The sequence below is a fragment of the Argentina silus genome (genome assembly GCF_951799395.1).
Source record: "Argentina silus genome assembly, chromosome: 8".
In the NCBI taxonomy this organism is placed as follows: Eukaryota; Metazoa; Chordata; class Actinopteri; order Argentiniformes; family Argentinidae; genus Argentina; species Argentina silus.
Window position 1 is genome coordinate 16859884 of NC_139662.1, and position 20653 is coordinate 16880536.

Genomic DNA, 20653 nt, shown 5'->3' on the forward strand with positions numbered 1-20653 from the left:
CCTCTCTCAGCACGAGCTTAATGCCCAAATTAAGATCACTGGAGCATAGACAGCAGGCGATATGACAATAACCCACGTACTAATGAATGCAAACTGGTAGGCCTAGCTAATCATCTCAGTATGCTTTATTTATATAATTTATTTAGAATATTTGATGGGGATTCAAGATCTAATGGGGTTCAAAAACAACTATGACATGATGAGGAAATCATAGAAGTGTTTTTATTTCAATATGACCGAGAGAAAGAATAGGAAACGTTCATTTGATATTCGAACAAAAGGTTTTATTCCACAATATAAACTGCACATCTTTGCTACCCCACTCCCTTCCTTCCCAAAGTAGAGAAACCCAAGAGCAATGTTCCTTTCCTTCACTCTGCTACATTTCTAGTCCACAACTGTAACCCAACACAGTCTATTAGCTTTCTTTCTGTACATCAAACCATCGCTAAATCACCAGCACACAGTTCAGTGGAGATCAAGCCATTGAGTCCAATTGAAAACAACATTATTGCTCAGATAAATAAACCTAATCTACCAAAAAATGGGAATAATTATATTAAGATGCATGTACTAAACACCGGGTTTCCCAAAAAATACAATTCTCTCTATTTAATTGTTTATTATTTCTTTTCTCTTTTTTTTTTAGGGGGAAGAGGGGGGTGAAAGCCCTTTTTCCCCCACTCCTTGTGTCTCTGGTTTTGCATGCTAGGAAGTTCCACAGAACATAGTGTAATATAAAACCCATGATCTTTAACAGGGTGCATGATTTGTTAGATTCCTTTGCACTAATGTAATGGAAACCCATGCAGCACACGCTTGTAATGTAACTTATTTAGACAACAACAAACAGTTCATAGGAGGAAAGAAATATATGTAAAAATACAAAAAGTAACCAAACAGTAATATAGTTCTGGACAACAATTTAGATAAAGAGGAGATAGCACCGTTGTTACAACAGGGATGGACAAAGGGGTACTGGGGGGCGGGTGGCTTGTTAACGGAGTGAGGGGCACACCTCAATTTTTCCTTTCCAAAACTCTTCATCCACTCCCTCCGCCTCTTCGTCCTCCTCCTCCTCACTTCCTCATGCGGTCATCCTTTATTGTACAGCTGACACAAATGTAGTCCTCCTTCTCAGCCAGCTCAGCCGACACGCCAACGCAGACCTGGTGGAACCACTGGTTACAGCTGCCGTCACACTGGACCCAATCCACCTGGAATAAAGAACACCTGTTTTAATGAAATGTGGACCATACAACACCAAATAAATCATACGTTTGACTTTTTTTTTTACTGCAATAACTGTTTGTTTTCCTATTTCTTTCCTCCAGAGGACCTTTATTTTAAACATCAAATTATGCACAAATTATCACTCAAGATAATAATATGCTAAACGATTTGAATGTGAAATGTGAATATAGAGTCAGTGAGAGATTATGCAAGGTCATGCTGACCTCATCTCCTGCGGGCAGCTGGCAGCTCTCTGCTGGACACATGACCAACTCGTCGTCAGAGTCATCGTCGGACCGGGAGAAGTCTGAGCGGGGAGAGGATGAGGTGGAGGTCGCCCTGCGCTCCAGGTTCTTCTCTTTGTTCATCTTCTGTCTCTTATTTTGGAGCTTTTTTGCCTTGTCCCTGCGCTCCGCCTCCAGACCCTCCCTCTCGAGGCGCCGCTTGGCCTTCTTCTCTGCTCCGCTCAGAAGCTCCTTCTTCAGACCATGAACATCCTGGAGCGATTCAAAAACATTATACAGTACGTTAGAGCAAGTGTTAAAGGGGTGTTCCACCTCTTTGATACTTCTTCCTGGTTTGGCCCTGGCCCTGGCCATGACTTTGGGTGTAGTTAGTTACACATGTTGCCTCCTTAGATACCGAGTCGTCATATTAAAATATTGGATGTCAAAACCGCTGACACTATGACAGTCAACAAATCAATGCTTTGGTAAGTTTATTAACCTCTTTCTGTGGCAGATTCTTTCCCTGAGAGTTGCACTGTTTGCGTGAGTCACAGTCCGAGGGGTCGTCGTCTTGTGGCGACGTGCGTCCGTTGGTGGGGTGTGTCCTTAGCCTGTTCAGTAACACACGGTAGAGCTGCTGGATCTCTGGCAGAGACACCTGCAGCAGCAGCCCTTCCACCATCAGCTCCTCCAGCTCTACCTCCAGACCTGCAGCACAGCACAAGGCGTCAGTACACATTTCAAATACTAAAGGCACAGTTTTAACAATTCACTCATAACTCCCGTAAGAAGTCTGTCCGTGTCCATATACTCATTTCAGGGTAAGGAACCAAATGTGTGATTTTTTTGCTTCCTGGCTTTTTCTTGAAAAAGACTCAAAAGAACGGATGCACCAAGTGGCACCCTAGTCATTCACGGAGCTATTGGGGAAAGTAACACCAGATATAGCTAAAAGCCATTCTCAATAAAGTGTGTTAAAATGTTGTTTGACCCACTCGCAAAAAAGCCGGTGAAGGGGGTTCGGAGGGTTATATTTGACTAACTGTACAACCAGAGCTCTGAAGTGTTACTTGGCAAGCCTATGCTGTATGAAATGTCATACGTCACGGCATGTGGGAAATCTCCTGTTTGATTTCAAGTCCAAACTACAGAGCAGAAAATGAAGAAATGCGTCACTGTCTCATTACTTACGCAGGGCACTGTATATGACATCCTGGTGCTCAATGAATCAACTCTATTTTCTTAGCTCCTCCTAAAATGATTTCCCACATGCCGTGACGTATGGCATTTCATACAGCATAGGCTTGCCAACACTCCTCTGTTTGTACAGTTAATCAGCTAAGAAAATAGAGTTGATTCATTGAGCACCAGGATGTCATACACAGTGCACTGCGTAAGTAATGGGACAGTGACGCATTTCGTCTATTTCTGCTCTGTAGTTTGGACTTGAAATCAAAGAGATTGTCAGCTTTTATTTGAGGGTATTTGTGTACATATGTAGACGGATTTGCTTGCGCCAGCCATGTGACTTAAATGTGGCTGATACATAGACAGCGATAGTCTGATCTTCCATTGTGAATGATTATCAATGCCTCCCTCTCAGCCTGGAACACATTCTTACAGTTGAATGAGCATGCCTGGTGGACGTCCTGGGGATATCGCGCCTTGCCTATCGTTCTTTCCTTTGCTATTGTAATGTATGTGTGTCCATAGCCTTCTGAAGTTGTACTGGGGAATAAAGTATGTTCTTTATTCTTAACCAGTCAAGTCCTTCTCTTTATTTTCAATAATCTTTTTTTTTTTTTTTTTTTACCAATTCCTCACATGTTGGTTTCACCATTTAGAATACTTTTTATACATAGTCGCTCTTTTTTTTTTCTTTTCAAATTTTTTTTTTCTCTCCATGAAGTGTAGTGTCTTTGAATACTGAGAAAAGCGCTACACAAAATAAATGCATTATTGTTATTGTAATTGTTTGATTTCAAATCCAAACTTTTGTACTGTAGAGCCAAAAGAAGAAAAAAGGCTTCACTGTCCGTTTACTTACACAGGGCACTGTACATCAGCTAGAAAAATGTCTAAATTACTAATGTGGGCCTTTAACAAATACTCAAATGACACCATAATCTCCATGAAGGGCACTACCCAGTGCTTACCCTGCAGGGGAATGCATCTCTGCTCCGTGTAGAAGACAGTCTGAGCGTGGCTTGTCCTGTTCCACTCTGGAGTCAAACATGGGGCCTGGATCAATATGCCAAAGCACAAATCAGTTAACTGATATGGTCACTTGGCATTCCAATTGTGTCTTAAAATTAATATTAATAATATAACTACAGAACGAATAGACCACTGGAACAATTCAGAGAAATGGAAGGTATGAGAGACCTGTCCATCCGATGGCCAGCGAGGTGGAGATGTGGGCGACTCTGAACCGCTTTCCTGAAGTTCTGGGAGGTTATAGGAGGCTGAGGCCTCCCGTGCTCGGTGCTGCCAGCTGACCGTCCTCTCCGTCATGTAGTGCAGTGCGTCGCCCTCCGCCAGGCGCACCCGCATACACTGCAGGGACGCCAGCAGGGGGAGGACCTTGTCCAGGGGGGGCTTCTCCGAGCGCCGGCATTGTGGGCAGAGCCACGCCTCCTGGGCTGAACAGGGGACGGCCGAGGGACCCCTTACACACACACTGTGGAAAGCGTCCCTGCAGAGCTCGCACTGTAGCATGGCGCCCATGGGGGGCTTCAGACACACACACACCTTCAGGTCCATACAGTCGGCGGCGGGGAGGAGCTTGGATTCATTAGTGGCCCTGAGAGACGAGAGAGCCTCCAGCTCCCTCAACCGCACCTCCTCCAGAGCTGCCATCTGGTTGAGAAAACATGACAAGATGTAAATATGCATCTTGCACTTCAATAAAAAGTGTTAATCCAAGCATATTTCCAATTCACGTATTATGTGTGAGGGCCAGGAGTTTTCCCTGAACACATGGCTTGATATAGTCAGGTCACATGGTCAGGATAGGTTAACATGCACTGAGGTGTGATGGATGCATTAGTGCACTTACAGCTGAGGTAGAGTCCTTGCTCTCAGAGAGGGCCTTCTCTAGATCACCCAGACAGTCTAGCTTCACCATCTTCTTTTTGCTATGCTGGGAGCTCACTTTCGCTTTTTTTGACTTCCTTTTCGGAGACCCGAGTCCCACCTCACATCTCGGACAAAGAACCTGCAAAAACAAAAGATAAATCGTAATGACTCGGGCTACATTTTCCATCCCTGGAATTCTAAGAGAATTATTCACTAATAATTTATTGCCATTCAGACTTTATTGTACCTCAAGGAGAGTGAAGTGAGAGTTTTTCATTAGGAAAGTTTTTGCTGCGGATTCTCTCCAAGCCTCCACCTCTGCCACCAGGGATTCCAGTCTTTCTAAAGGCTCCAGATGGACTTGGAGGGCTTGTCCTCGTAAAACTATGTCAGACAGGCTGTCAAATACCGGGATACGACCTCCAAGCTGAAAGAGTTGAAACAGAGTTCATTGCCGGTTGCATATTTGTTTACATACTCATTAATAGACAATTGAGACATGCTTATAAATGCGAGAATACTCACTCATCAACCAGTACACTGTTGATGGTGTATAGATGCTTATTTGTGAGAATTATACCATAGTGTTACTAAGCATGTGTTGTTTGAGCTTTGAAATAGTGCTTAAAATAGCCATGATGAATTGGCGATCAAGGAATGAGATCATGATACAGAACGTTCAGTGAAGTGCTGTTTTGGTCCAAACAAAGTGCTTTCTTAAGCCTGATGTAACGGTCGAGCAATGGCCTTCACGTACCCATTTTACATTTTGTTCGTTTACAAGGTGTTGCACATAATTGCCGCTATTAGAAAACGTAGTAGCATATGTACATTTTCTAATTTGTATTTTAAAATGTATGTACATGTACAGTGCATGTGCTTCCATTTCCATAGTTACCTGAAGTTCCTCAGCGTCCTGGAGCCACCCTCTGGCTCTGTTAACGGAGTCCTGCAGCAGCAGACAGTTGGGCAGGTGAGCAGGGATGGCTGCTACCTTCTCAGCAGCTTCGGTCAGGGTCTCTATAGAATGGTGCGGCCTGAAGGAAGGCATAAAACAACAGCAGTTAGCTCTCAAAACCGGTCACCAGAACCTGCCACCAAGTCAGACATCTGGTGGAAACAGGGCCCTGTTATATGTATCTCAGGAGCAGGCGGCATGGACCACATATTCATCATTTTGTAGAGACATTTTCTGAGGTTGTATTAATCATTAATGGTACTCCTGTCATACCATCATTAAAAACTATGTTCATTGACCATTTTCTGCTCAGACTAGTTCACAATGTTATAAGACTGCAAGCTATACTTTACTCCACAATTTTATTGTAATATTTAGTTTTTTTTTTATTTGCAATATTTAGTGCTACCCACTTCATCTCACCATTTCACAAAAGGTAAATTCAAGCTTTGAATGTTTCCGATGTAGCAGACGTCACTGTTGTGATGGTTGTGAACCATGCAAAGTTTCCCTCTGATACTGATGACCCATTGAGCTTCACATAGGCAATTATAATACCAACCACAATAACACACCTTTGGATCATTCCCACATATACAGTTACTAATACATTTATTTTCAACATACTTATACAAGTATACAAATAAACGAAACAAACCAGCCATCCTTGATGAGCTAAAAGAGAATAGTACAGTCCGACCGTACTAAGTTCTAAAATGGCTAAAAGAAAAAAATATAGGAATGGACTCTAGAGTTCTAGGAAGATGCAGAGAATTAAAAAATCGACTCGTTAAAAGTTAACCGTGGGTAATGTGGAGCGCACAGATGCACATTCCTGGTAGCCATGCCATTAAAAGCTTTTTTGGAAAAAACGCCGGTGACAGTGGTTATTAAAAAGCACTGGGTACCAATGGAATGAAGGCAGAACTAGATATATGCATGCTCACTTTTTGTTGGTCTTGTGGAACATTCTAGCAGCAGCATTTTGCACTAGCTGTAATTAAAATGAAGCAAAATCAGGGACACTGACATAATTGCGCTAATGTACATGTCAGTAATCACCAGTCACCAGTGCAAATGTTTGTACATTAATGAAAGCATAGTTATCCATACTACTCCTACCCATAATTAAGCCTAGCTAGCTTCATGTTGCTTAAGGATAGAGAATGGAAAGCATAAATCCGTTTTTTTATTTTACCTTTTATTGCCTCTCTGACAAAAGTGTTTTTTTTTGTTTTTTTTTGCTTCGTAGTTTTGAGTGAGGACACAATTATTGAAAATCAAGGTCTAAATTTCAGTTTGGAATCTTATCTAACTATCAAAACCAGAGAATGACCTTTCACCTCAATACAGTCAGTGTCTTCTTTCACAGTGGATCCCTAAAAAAACCAATTCTGGACTCCTTGGCAGGTTATACACACTAACACGACACGTCTCAGTGCTGCCCTCACCTGGCCTTGAGGAGGCAGCTCGCCTTGTCCTCCCAACGCTCAGAGACAGTGAGAAGCTCCTGCAGGCGCGCCATGGCTTTCTCCACCGAGGGGTGAGGGCTCAGGCCCACCCCCTGGTCAATGAGCATCCGCATGGTCTCCAGGGACAGGGTGGCTGGGTGGGTGTTGGCCTGCTGTACCCCCTCCAGCCACCGGGCCTGCTCTAGTCTCTCCCTCAGCGCCGGCAGCTCAGGAAGCTCCACGTCAAAGTCGAAGCTGACGTCCAGCAGGCCATTAATCTCCGCAGTACAGGGCGCATCATCCACCAGGACCTTCTCGCTGTGCTGCTGGAAGTCCTCAATGCGATTCAGGAGCTCCTGTGATTAAATGTTCATATTATCGCGATTGAAGGCGATTGCTGATTCAGATGTTTCACCTCAGGTTGTAGACTCCGTCAACCTACCTTCAACAACGGGGCTTGCTTCAGGCTGCAGGGTAGGTTGTAAAGCTGCCTAACGAAGGACCTGAGTTCCTCCACAGTCAGCTGGCTCTGGGACTTCCCCCCACCACAGCGATACCTAGGAGGGGGAATTAAAACAACCTAAGTTAAACTGGTGATGGGAGTTGTACAGTATATTGTATAGACAAAGACGTGGATAATGTTTGGGCAAGAGAGGAAGATAAACAATACTCATACTTCCCATCTGACTACAGTATGTGGACCTAGCCTGTGCAACCGGTGTTAATATTACAGCTAAAGTAGGCAATAGTAGAAAGTCCCAATATGATGTATGCATGTAACTTGGTCCCAAATGCTGTGGACACTATGGGGAGAAACTGTATTTTAACCCAGCCCGGGGTAATGGGGTACTGTTTCTACTGTAGTCCTTATGGTTAGCTACTGTATTGTGTTGCGTTATTGTTGCTCTGGCTGCGTTGGTTCCCTCGCTGCATAGCCACACACAAGGACGCCGGTGATGATGGGGTTACATTTATATTTATGGCATTTAGCAGACACCTTTATCCAAAGCGACTTACAAATACATTTGTCTAAGTGAGTGAATCATCTATCCATCAGTCATCATAAGAAAAAGTAATCTGCGCTAGGACCAGGGGCTATTGGCAGTCACAATTTAAAAAAAATAAAATAATAATAATATTTTCAGGAGAGAAACTTCCACAGGGGGGTAGTTGGGATGAAGAGGTCTTTAGGAGCGACAGTTAAGATGTAGCCTGAATTGATATTTGATATTTATTGCTCTCCAACAAGCACTTAGGGGTCAAGTTACTCCAGAACCCCAAGTGGCAGGACCATAACCCTGACCCCAGAAAATATAATTTTGAGCACGTTTTGTATTCATGACAAAAAGGGATTATATTACAACCATGTGAATTATCAAATATCAAATATTAAAATGTGTGAAATTACACTGGGACCAACACCCAAGGTGAACAGGCTTAATGTCACAGTGAATTCACATTGCTGCTCTTCTCCTCAAATCTGTTTCTCCTCTTGGCCGCCTCCTTTTAGTGTCATTGTGTGGCATGACAGTGATGGTAATAGGAGTTAGCATAGAGGGCGACCAGGCTAACGTAGACTGTGTTCATACCTGGTTTGCCTTTTGCCATTTAGAAGCTGCTGTGCCACAGAGGAGCACTTCTCTGCATCCTGTGTGACCAAACGTAGCTGCCGCAGGAGGTCGTTGTCAGGGAACATCTTGGCCTCCGATTTGTCAATAAGGGAGCGGAAGACCGTCAAGTCTGAGGAGAGAGAATCAAAAATGATCATACCGGCAAGGCGCTTTAGAACCAGAAGGACATGTGAGGCCCGATTCACCTTTGAATGCAGTCTTTGCACATTTCTGTTAAACTAAAGAGCTTGTTGCCCGGACCCAGATTAAGCATGCTTTTCAACGCCCAGGAATAGGCCTAGGCTTAATCTGGGACTGGGAAAACCAGCAATATGTGCTTAGCAGCCACAGTTTCCATGAGCATGTTATTAATATCTTTACTAAGAACCACAATTAGTTGTAATTATAATGAATTAAAAACATCTTCAGAGACCTAGCCTATTTTGCTAAAAAAAAAAAAAGCATATAGGGAAGCTCTCACTTCTTTTCTTGTCCAGTTTAGCCTCCAGAATCTCTGTCACATGGGAGGCCCAGTCGTCGTAGGATTCAGCCCTCTGCTTCACGCAGTTTATCATGGGGTCAAGATCATCCAGTGTAAATCTATAACTGAGAGTGGGAAAAGGGAAATGATCAGTGGGGACTGAACTCATAATGAGAACAGGAACACAGCATAGGCCTGAGATACCAGATCCTTGCTCAGCAGGGTGGAGCATAACACAATGTTCAAACAGAAATAAAGACATTCTTCTTTGTCATGGGTAACAAATACTGTCAGCTCTGCAAATTACATGTATATCTGTATTGCTTTAACCCTTCTGGCGAAGCCTCAGGAGGACTCACTTCAGTGTGTAGTTGGTGAGGGGGCAGGAGCAGAGGTGGTGGATGTGGTGGAGACACACCAGTGTCCCAGGGCTGCAGGGACAGGATATGGCAGACAGGTAGCAGGTGGTCCGACACTTGGTGCACTGCCGCTCATCGTCCTGGAGGAGATCGTACTCTGCCTGCTCGCTATGCGACACCCCCTGGGGGGAAGCGAAACAAAAACAACCATGAGTTAGACAGACAGCGAGTCCTGAGGGAGTGGGGACCAGGCAGCCAGTTGTACTCCTTAATTGGAACGAACCTCATTAGTGTTTTGAGTCCCATAAATGCTCATCACAACACATTACTCCCTTCTACTGTAGCTCCTACCAGTTTACACACTACACATGACAGTCATCTGAAAAACCCCAAACATACATGATTTGTAAAATAACAACCATTCTCCGAACTTATAACTATTTTTTCTGAGCTAAAAAGGAGCTGAATTAAGAACAAGGGACAAATGCGAAATCCATCTCATTAAATAGTAAAATAAAGTCTGTTGTGGGGACTCCATCCTTACCATTTTTCTGACTTTATCCCTCAGGTTCCGCTCCTCTCTGATCATGATGGCCATGTCCTTCTGGACAGCGGATGCCAGAACCACATCCAGGTTGCCTGCGTTGGACGCCATCTTGCAGATCATCTCGTCGTGGGAGAAGACGCAATACCGGTTCAGCGTTCGATAGTGGTCGACACACTGCCTGCCCAAGGGCATCTGAGACCACCCAAAAGAAAATAAACATTAATAAACAACCCACATAACAAAACATGAACGTACCTCCGTAATAACACCAATGAAGAGCTTACCCAGTCCACAGTGCAGAAGTTGACGGCCTCTGCGAAGTTGAAGCCCTGGTTGAAGCCGCTGTGGTAGGCTCTGGGGAAGGTGATGACAAACTCCCCTGCACACTGGTTGGTTCTGTAAATCTGGGGAAACACAATATCGGATTGATTTCTTCATTACTTCTTGTTTACTTAACTACATTACTACTTTGTCAGGTCACCCAAGGTTAAACACCAAGTTTGAGGGGCACACTGATCTATATACTACACTGAGGTATATAGGATATTCTGAGGTGCACGGCTGTGTGTAGTTCAACTGACTCTTACCGGGACTCCGTGGGACATGAGGGTGTTAGGGTTCATGATGGTGACCAACTGGTGAAGGAGATCAGGCTGGGACATAAACAGCTCTGGGGCAAGTTTCTTCATCACTGCCTCCAGTTGCTCCGCAGCAAAGCCAGGTGCTCCGTACCACGTTTTGGGCTCCCCCCTTAGAGTGGAAAAAACAGGTTAGAGCTCGATTCAGGTACATGCTGATTTTTTTACTTATGTTCCAAATAAAAGTCATATGACCACCTCAAGTGTTTAGATGCATGTTTACTAAAATACACAAATCGAACTCTTGAATATTGAAAAACGAAACGTTCTCTGTTTCTATGTAGAGATCATGTAAAAACCAGAACAGCACTGTGCTAATGACCCAAATTTGAATGCAACATAAAAAAAAAAGAGCAATTGACAAGGACCAGTACCAGTGTAGGTAGTTGATGGAGTAGCTCCAGTGGTCCTCGATGTGCCAGCAGAAGGAGGAGAAGCACATGCCCACGTAGAGCCAGGGCAAGGTCATCCCACAGATGTCAGCTGTGACGTGAGTCAGCACCGAGGGGTCCATCATGGCCATGTTGTTCAGGTTCCAGCCACACTTGAGGTACTTCTGCAAGAGATGGAACAGAGCATTTGGGAGGTCAGAGGAGATAAGCGTGACTTGCTAATATTAAACTACTGATTTACAGTTCCAACAGTATCTAGATAAAAACAATGATGAGTCACCCCAAAAGCTCCTAAATCAGAATGTTAGGAAGAAAGTTTAGTCATCTCATGCTTGATATATTAGCAGTCTTAAAAGGACATGTTTGAAAGTTTCGACAGACATTTGGAAAAGGCAGTGAGTAGATTGAGGCTTACTATGAGATATTGGGAGCCCAGTTTTAACTGCACACTTGTTATAGTCCAAGTGACCTACCTCATCTGCTGCGGAAAGTTTAAATCTTCCATTTCTTCTTGGGAACCCACTCCCAAACTCCTTGGAGGCTATATCTGCTCCGTACTCCACTGTGACGTCCTCCTCGATGGTGCTCACCAAGCGCCAGAACTCTTTCTCCACCAGCTCTGTGGGAACCATCTGAAACAAAAATACAAGAAAAGGCTCATGTACAGTTCCACTTGCCATTGGTAAGAGTTGTTCATACACTACAATGGAATAACAAAGTTATTAGCTAGCACATTTATTAGCTAGCTATTTGATAGCATGATTATTAGACCGTTTGTACTTACATGAACTGGCATGTTGAAGTAATCCGACTTGAAGGAGTCGGCCATTTCGCCAAATGAGCGCAAAGAGTAGTCTCTGCCTGCCTGCTCGAAGCCAAACGCCTCATGAGGTTTGCTGCACTCCTGTTCATGAGATTCAAAAGAGGTAGAGCACAAGAGGTAGAGTTACATACAATTCTACTCCTCAATTTGTCTTTCAACAGAAAAATCTCATACAGTAGCATTATGATAACAGTAAGAATCTATATATTTGATAAATGAAATGAATCAGACATTCACTACATAGGTTCTCTTTAAAGGATAGCGCAGGGGAGCTTCTCTCCCTTGGAGGGGGGGGGGGGGATGCATGTATGGTAACTGAATGTGAGAAAGTGGTGATTGGTGTGATGATTAAATAGCCATCACTCACCTGAGCCAGACACTTGGGGCACCTCCAGTCTCCTTTGGGGATGTCGTGGAGGGGCGGGATCAGACAGAAGGTGTGGTAGCTGTCGTCACAGCCGTCACAGAGCAGCAGGCGGTCCTCGTCCGTCCCGCTGCCACACACCAGACACACGTACAGGTCCACCTAGAGGACAGCGGAGGGAGGGAGGGAGGCTTCTTTATGGCTGTTCCAGAGACAAAACGTTCTCTTTATTCACATCAATATACAATGTATCAAACCGGTTAAACAAAGGAACTGTTATCCATTTCTAAACATGGAAATGGATAACAACTACATTTTGTTCTGGTTATTAAACACTGTGTTGCACAAAATCAAGCAAAACACATGTTCTAAAGTAAAGATAGGAAAGGGTCATACTGTTGAAAACCCCTAGAGTAAACTCTACCATCCAGAATGTGGATCGAAGACATCCACACTTACTCTACTCTCTGCGCGGGCGTTTTTCTTATAACGAGACTTGTTTCTATCTGCCTCTCTCACCAGCTCTTTAATCTCTGTGGGTTCCTGTTTCACTGGAATGGGAATTTCTTTTTCTGCAAAAGGGAAAAAAATAAGCATTAGAACAATTGTGAGTGCATCTTATGCTCTAGATTGAATATCAAACACAGATATGGCGGTTAACTACGCTGTAATTGAGATGCTGAAATAAAGGGGAGCACCGTCTCACCTGGCTCAGGCTTAGCAACAAAGGAGCCCATCCTCCTCCGCAGGTTGGGTCTGTTCTCACAGGGCTCTCCTGGCTCAGTCTTCACACAGCACGACTAGAGGTGGAAACAGAGGGTCTCAGTTAATACCAACGATGTGACGAAGATAACATGCAACAGTGAACAGTGACAAACCAAGACAGTGCCAGAGGGTGGAATCCTAACTCGAGATATCTGTGCGTAACTCTAATCAACACGCATTTCCCATGCGGGCGGAGGCAACACAGACAAAAACACTATGATCACGACTTTGGGCAATTATTTTAACGTCATGTCACTTTGATTGAAGTAAGAGAGGTGGGACAGAGTGAAGAGGGTGGTTATAGGGTATACGTGTGTGATCTGAATTACCGGTTTTAAGAGGAGTTCTTCTGACAAGTGTGTGAGGCTCTGTTCGAGAGCATCCACCTCGGCTCTCATGCGCTTGGCTCTGCGGGCGATGGGGCATGTCTCGGCTGGCTGGGCAAAGTGCCTTTGGGCCAAGTCGTGGAGCGTGTACTCCTGGTCACCGGTGGCAACTGGCAGGCTTGGCTTCTGGACACAGTGCAGGCATCAGATGGGACATTAGTCATCTTATACACAAATAGAGTTAAAATATTACAACAATGTTTATACAATAGCAGAGAGAAAGTAAAATTGATATTGATATCTGGCGTTGGAACGACATTTCAACATTTATGGAGGATAGATTCAAAAGTCTAACATCTAATGGCATAAGACTTAAATTGTATAAATGTATACAATGTCCTTTGTTGAAAATGAGGATATGAAAACATATCAAACAAAATGTATATATTGAGAGTGTTTGTCTGTGTGGTGTAGTGGGGAAAAAAAAAAAACATTCAAAAAACAATTTACCTGCAGCAGGCATACTCAGTTTTAAATATTTGAAAAGGCTTTTGAAGCACATGAATGTCCCCCCCAGAGGGTACAAAACAAATCACAAAAACAGACAGACACATAGCCTTCTATGGCAGCAATGCACAGACAAAGCTCGATTTGAGACAAATAATTTAATCTGTTTAATTTCTGTGTAACTTAAAAAATCCACAACTGTTCCAAAACTGCCATAGACATGTGCAGTATATAAATTCAGAGACCATGACATGTAGAAATAGGCCTACCTTCTCAAGTTCAGGATCAGCCACTAAACGCATCAGTTTGGAAGCTAGTTCTGGCGCCTATGGCAACAGGGAAAACTTGGAAAGTTACACAACAATCCGTAGGCTTCCTCTTGCAAGACATATCACTGTATTTGTATAAGGGCATATACCAGGCACGGGCAAACTACGGCTCGCGATCTTTTAACCAAAACAATACATTTGATTCTGTTATACCCTAATTAGTTTCAGCACAGTATGAGGTCAGATGCTGTAAAGAAAAATGCGTTTGTGCATGAACTGTACAACCATGTGAAGGCATTTCAGAGCCAAGATGGTGTTGTTCACCAGGCAGTGGAGGGACATGTCATTCATTCATTTACCGACGCTGGCTTCTGTGGAGGTGTCGCTACCCAGCACAGTGAGATACAGCGGCATACTGTCAGACTAGCAGGCCGAGTTTACACGGCGCTTCTCTGACTTCGCCCAGATTGAAGATTCGCTTGAACTTGCGTCACGTCCTCTTTCATACGATTATGAGAAAGCACCACCGAACATGCAGCTGGAGCTTATTGATCTCCATTGTGACACTTCACTCCGGGAGAAGTTTGAAACAGTCACTCTGCCCGAGTTCTATGCCTCATTGAGTGAAGCACAGTTCGCTCACACGCGACAGCTGACTCAGAGTAGGTTGCTGCTGTTTGGCTCCACTTTGGCATGTGTGAGCAAACCTTTTTGGTTATGAACGACAATAAATCAAAGCACAGATCTCGGCTTAATGATGAACACATGTCTGCCATACTGCGTCTTTCAACCTCCACCCGACTTTGATAAGCTTGTAAAACAGGGTGAGAAACTTCACTGTTCACATTGACTAGCCGTGGGCCAGTAGACGCTGAAGGATAGTAAAGGAGAGGTCTGGGTAAATTAATGTATTTGTGAAAAATGCACTGTTAGTGATGCCAAGAATACCTTTTCCTGATAAAATGCACTGGAAATTCACTGTGATTAAGAGTACCTGGTGATAATGTTGACTGTAACACAAAGAATGTGCATTATAACTTGAGATAAGGCACTGATGTACTGTAAAATATGAAAGTGATAGCCTATTGTTCTGTTCTTTAGTATTTACTGATACTTATGTCAGTTAAAAAAAACAAAAAAAAACAGGACAAAAACAGAGGGGCATTGTGAAAATAGGTCTCTTGAGAGCCAGTGAAAAAAGAAAAGAATTGGAAAAGAATGTGATTCAATTGAACATCAGTGCACATGCAAAAATATTTTTGGTTTAATAAATGTGTAATTGAGGTACATAGCAGTGTGTTGAATGCTATGCAACATCAAGTATTTCTATAAAATATAGATTTTTTTTTTTTTTAAAGTGCCCCCCCCACACCTGGTATTCAAGACCAAATGAGGCCCGAGCCAAAAAGTTTACCCACCCCTGGCATATACTAACTGGGGAGAGGATTCTAACATTTTGATGTGGCCAGTGAAGACAAAATAACATTTATGAGTACTCGATACATTTACGTTAAAAATGATCCTTGCTAGACAACCAGAAGGGTACAAAATACATTTTGACACAATGTCAGTTCCGATACACTCAGTATGCATTCTTCCTAACTCCTGATTAAGATTGTGACATATACATACACTTTGCACCATTATTATTAATTGCACTATTGAAAGGTGACAGTGACAGCTATTGACTTTCTCCACCTGGTAAATAACAGTGTAGCCAACGCCTTGCCAGTATCCCAAACAAAACGTGATACAAAGAAAAAGCGAGGGATGAGGCTGGAGAAATCTGACCACTCTCAAGTTCATAGACCGAGGTAAGGATGCGAGGACTAGCCAATCAATGAGATCAGAATGAGTTTTAACAATGTTTTCTAGCAATGTACACAAAAAACTGTTCATACTGTATGTTGGGCTCTGATAGGGCAAGACAGCTGAACGAAGCTCGTGTGAAATGTATAGGTTACATTATTTAAGAATCAATGGCTTTATATAATTTATTTAAGTCCCAAAATTGATGTTACCAATCCCAGATTGCCCGTTTAAGACATCACAAGCTGCTACATGAAGCCCTGTATGCAACATCAAGAGGCACAAGCAGATTAACTATGGATGTGACGCATCTGTCCAACTCACCAGGTTTGTGCCATTCTGGAAAAGATTGTAGGGGTAGAGGATTCTCTCGTAGTGTGCCCGTAGGTGAGAGCCCACAGCCTTGCCAGGAGCAAAGCCCATTTGTAGTGCAATCTGGGTCCATCGCCTGTCTCGACAGACAATGTCAAATCCACCCTCATCTGCCACCAACTGTAAAGAAAAGGGGTGTGTCAATTCAGTTTACAGCAGATGCTGTTCAATGTTATTTAAAAAGCTACAATAAATGTATGGGGCCTAGTGTTAAAGGTTTGATCTAATTAGTCAAACCTTGTTTAGTTGATACAAGTCCAAAATCTTCCGCTCCACGTGAGGGATCTTCAGGGAACATCCCTGCAACTCCCAGAACTTGGCAATCTGATCCAAGAAGTTAAGCTTGACTCTGGTCTGTGCCTGGGGAAAGGGATACATGGGGTGACAATGACAAGTGTCCATCGGAAATGAAATGTAGACATTCACTGAGGTGGTAACCTGTCAACTGACTCAATGTGAGAGAACAAAAAGATTTCAGCACTGAAAAGCCAAGATTTCTGCTAACTAGCCCCATCGTCAGCAACCTTTTGATCCATCTTTAGCCAAAGCTTCTAGGGGGGTGATTATGGTAGGCACCACAGAATTATACTGTGTCATGTAGACAACTGCACTGAGGGAGACCCTGAGCAATCAGTTCCATTCAATAAGATAAGTGCATTTCCTTCCACAAAAATACTAAACAGTGCACAACTGTTTTCCTACAATTCCACATTGAGAGAGGCAGCCATTTAAGAAAAATGTAATAGTGAATGTGCAAAGCAGCAAAATTAATCATCAACAGGAATGCTTTACATAAAGTTGCTCCTACGTCTGCATTGTGACACGCAAACATTAATTTCAAACATTCTTATTCTTGTTATTATTAGGTTAATAAATCACCAAATGATGATGTAACATGTTAATATGCAATGTTGTTACTGGAGCAATTATAGCCGGACTACACAGGTACAGCAACAACAATATTAAGTGTTACTATATCCATGTATACATTACTCAGGCAATGACATTTTGCTATCAACTGGGTATCCATTAGTGCCTGATCTGCAAATCTACCTTCAGTACGTTGGATAAATTAGGAGGGGGAGGATGATTTGTTAAAAAAAATTTTTTTATCTAGGCCAATAGAAAATTAATTAATTAATTCTTAAAGTTGTTACAATATGGGACAAATGGCACTATTTGTTTGATTTTTACCACATAGACTTAGGCTATATAGTAGCCTATAGGTTATGTTACTACCCCATGTTACTATAGCCAATACTGACGGGACCAAGGGCATGAGTGTATGGCAGCATATCATAAAGCTTATTTTTCTATGAAGACTGAGATGTATACATCACTGCAAAGCGGGGTGACCTTACCTCCAACTCATTGAGCCTCTGGATCCGAGGAGTAAAGTGAAGTCTGTCAACATCACAAGCAAATGGTGGCTGCCAATCCTAGAAGCACACGAATCATATTTGAAAATGCTCCGCATTGTCAGTCAACACTAAATCCATGAGTAGATGTACTGTAGGTAGGTCTACATTAGATGTAGATGCCTATTTGGCAACAGCAACATTATGGATGCTGTTCCTGTATGGGCAATTCAAGCCTGTAGGCGAGGACACTGGGCCTATGCTCAATGCAGATCTTTGGATTGTCTTTTCTACTAAATGTCCATATCATTATGAAAACTTCCATAAGAAAACTGATCTTTTAAGTAGACAACTTGCTATACAATGATACAAACAACAATGTGAACAATTCTGGTTCTCATCAGATAACATTTACCAAAGTCTACAGAAACAAAATGGCCAAGTGGAACATTCAACAACAGCCCCAGTTTGCCACAAAGCCAACATGGAGGACTACACCCAGGATTATGCTCTATGCCACCAGATAACATTTACATTAATGAATAACTCATTGTGGATGCTGTGCTGTAGTGATAGTTTTTCCTTCTTATTTCAGCTGACAATGGTATTTTGAACTTATTTAGCTTTTATTTCCCAAAATTGTCACAGTGGTAATGTTGGATGTTGTGAAAAATCATCCAATGATCCAGTCAGCTAAGTGTAGTACATTCACCATAACATCTCATATTGGGTAGCTATGGAGTAATTGACGGCTGTAAGCGGCCGCACGTACTAAACTAACGACATTTATTTATCCCATATGGTTGTGTGAATTTCTGCCGTTGAATATGGCCGTATACATGAGCTCGTTTAGCTACCCAGAACCAATAGATATTTTTAAAATGAACAAAAACCTATGTTGATAGAGGATCTTGAGATTTGCTTCATATCATTTTAGACTATGTAATACTTTTTCAAACGTTTAGCTGCCACAGTGATGAAAATCACCCAAAGTAGAGTTAGCTCGCGGGTCTGTCTAATGGCTGGACTGGAATGGAACGTCTCAGTTCTATGGAACGTGGTTAGATTCCAATGAAACATTTCGCGTTTATAATTGATTTATCCTCTTTACTACAGTCTTCAGATCCCTTACGAATACACAAATGTGACACACACCTAACACAATGTCATCTTTTTAAAGATGGGACGTCCCATGGAACGTTTTCGGTCCAGTGATAAATCAGACCCAGTTCACACAGTAGACAGGGCTCACATTTGGTCGAATGGCTACATTTCCACCTGTGTCAATCTGTATGTACATTGACAGATTGTTCTATATCTACTATACGGTAGATTTCGCACTGAATTAGTTTGACGCACGTTTTAGTTTCTACCAATTCTTAGCTAGCCAGTAGCTACTCCTCCGGGTCCTAGATTGACATCTGCTCGAGAAAATAATCCCGTTTCCACTGACAGCTAGATCGCTTTCCCAACCGGTAGCTAAACTACCAGGGAAGCAAAACGATAGCTAGTAAGGAATCTAATTCCACACAACTCTAACTTTAGTATTTCTTCATAAAGCAACGAGCGAGCTGACATTCAAGCTATATCTATCTGGTGTGCCAGAATCTCGTTAGCTAATGATACACAAAAGAATCAGCATCGCCTTCATATCCGCCATGTTGAGAAGTCCCTTTAAACCCCCGGTGCTTGCTCTAGAATATCATGATATTGTTCTAAAACGGTTTCGCTAACGCATTTATTGAGCAAATCAGCACCTGATCACACTCACCGGAGGCGGGCGGACTTTGCAAATCCCTGTTTTTTCCGCGATTGGACGGATCTTATTGATAAAAGCAAAAGGATCAGCAAATTCCTCCCAGCTGGGTTCGAAGACTGGGCACTCCGGTGGCGGCTTGAACTCGTCCGGCCGAGGCTGGGTCATCGTTGTGGTCCGATCTTGGTGCTAAAACAATACGGGTCGCCCAGTCGCAACAGGGTGTCAAGATGTTATGATCTGTCAGGAGGTCTAACCTAATGTTTTTCCACGGTCAGGCTCCCTTGGACTCAATCGAGATCAACATAAAAGCTGCGAGGCAGCTTAGTCAAACATACACACACAGTGAAACGAGTGTTCTAAGGCAGTGGCCACATCCGCTTAAAAAAATAGATACCAAATAGTTTCTTGAAATTCTTTGTATTTTATTAGCAAAATATTTTTCTGGGATTTTATGTTATATTTAAGATTTCAATTAAATATAAGAGAGATACTTTTACAAATATTATAATTATCGTCGATGATACTACAACATACATTTAAATTATCCAAATCAGATTATTACGATTTGTCATGAATTATTGAATATCTTACAAATACAGGAGAACAGCTCAATGTTTGACACACCATCGTCGTATTGGCATTAGTTTATGTTCTACACAGAATTATGTAATAATCAAAAGATGGAGGACATGCCACCAACTTCACAAGCTATAATGCAATGTTTTGGTATATGCATTCAGGCAATATCCATTGTTTTTCACAATTTATTTGGTATATTCGTGCATTTCGTGTATCATCATAACTGAAATGATTTGCAAACATGAACCATTAGGATTAACATTCTTATTTAGACAGTTCTATATCTGAAATCTAATAGAAACTAAATTAAAAAGAATACCGGTAGATCAATACGAGCATTTTAGTTATGCACCGCATGTTAAAGACTTCTTCACATTTGCATTGCACCCTGTAGGCTTCATAGCCTAATTATGCATACACACCACACCAAATCACACTATACATCTTCATCACCGAATACAATGATAGTATCTATCATAACACCTCATCAATTTGAATAATCGTTATTGTGCAACAGGATAATTAGAAGTTCATCCGTATTCTATTCATTCGTGTAAATGCTCCACATTGAGTCTGACTAGCTGCAGTGTTTACTTACGCGGATGGATATTTCCAGGTGACACCTTCACCGCTACCGGAACTTGTTCTTTAAATAGCCCACATGGAGTATTTGATTGGATGTGTCCGCTGAGGTGGGGGCAAATGAGGGATTTGTAATCACACATAATAACACTGTAACGGAGCATCT

General features: G+C 42.5%; 1 protein-coding gene across 1 annotated transcript; it reads right to left on the minus strand.

Moving 5' to 3' along the window:
• Positions 1-224: 224 nt before the first annotated feature.
• kdm5bb (lysine demethylase 5Bb) lies at positions 225-19651 on the minus strand. The gene is made up of 28 exons (XM_083675425.1): positions 19339-19651; positions 17571-17648; positions 16447-16569; positions 16162-16329; positions 14029-14085; positions 13256-13438; positions 12868-12961; positions 12681-12733; positions 12165-12323; positions 11759-11878; positions 11448-11606; positions 10957-11138; positions 10532-10694; positions 10229-10348; positions 9942-10136; positions 9398-9579; positions 9039-9163; positions 8537-8687; positions 7390-7504; positions 6948-7303; positions 5437-5575; positions 4786-4965; positions 4519-4677; positions 3846-4319; positions 3617-3701; positions 1960-2168; positions 1458-1730; positions 225-1217 (listed from the first exon to the last, which is right to left on the minus strand). Exons 1-28 carry the CDS (start codon positions 19489-19491, stop codon positions 1080-1082), a joined length of 4593 nt encoding a protein of 1530 aa, XP_083531551.1. The 5' UTR covers positions 19492-19651; the 3' UTR covers positions 225-1079.
• Between the last annotated feature and the right edge of the window lie 1002 nt (positions 19652-20653).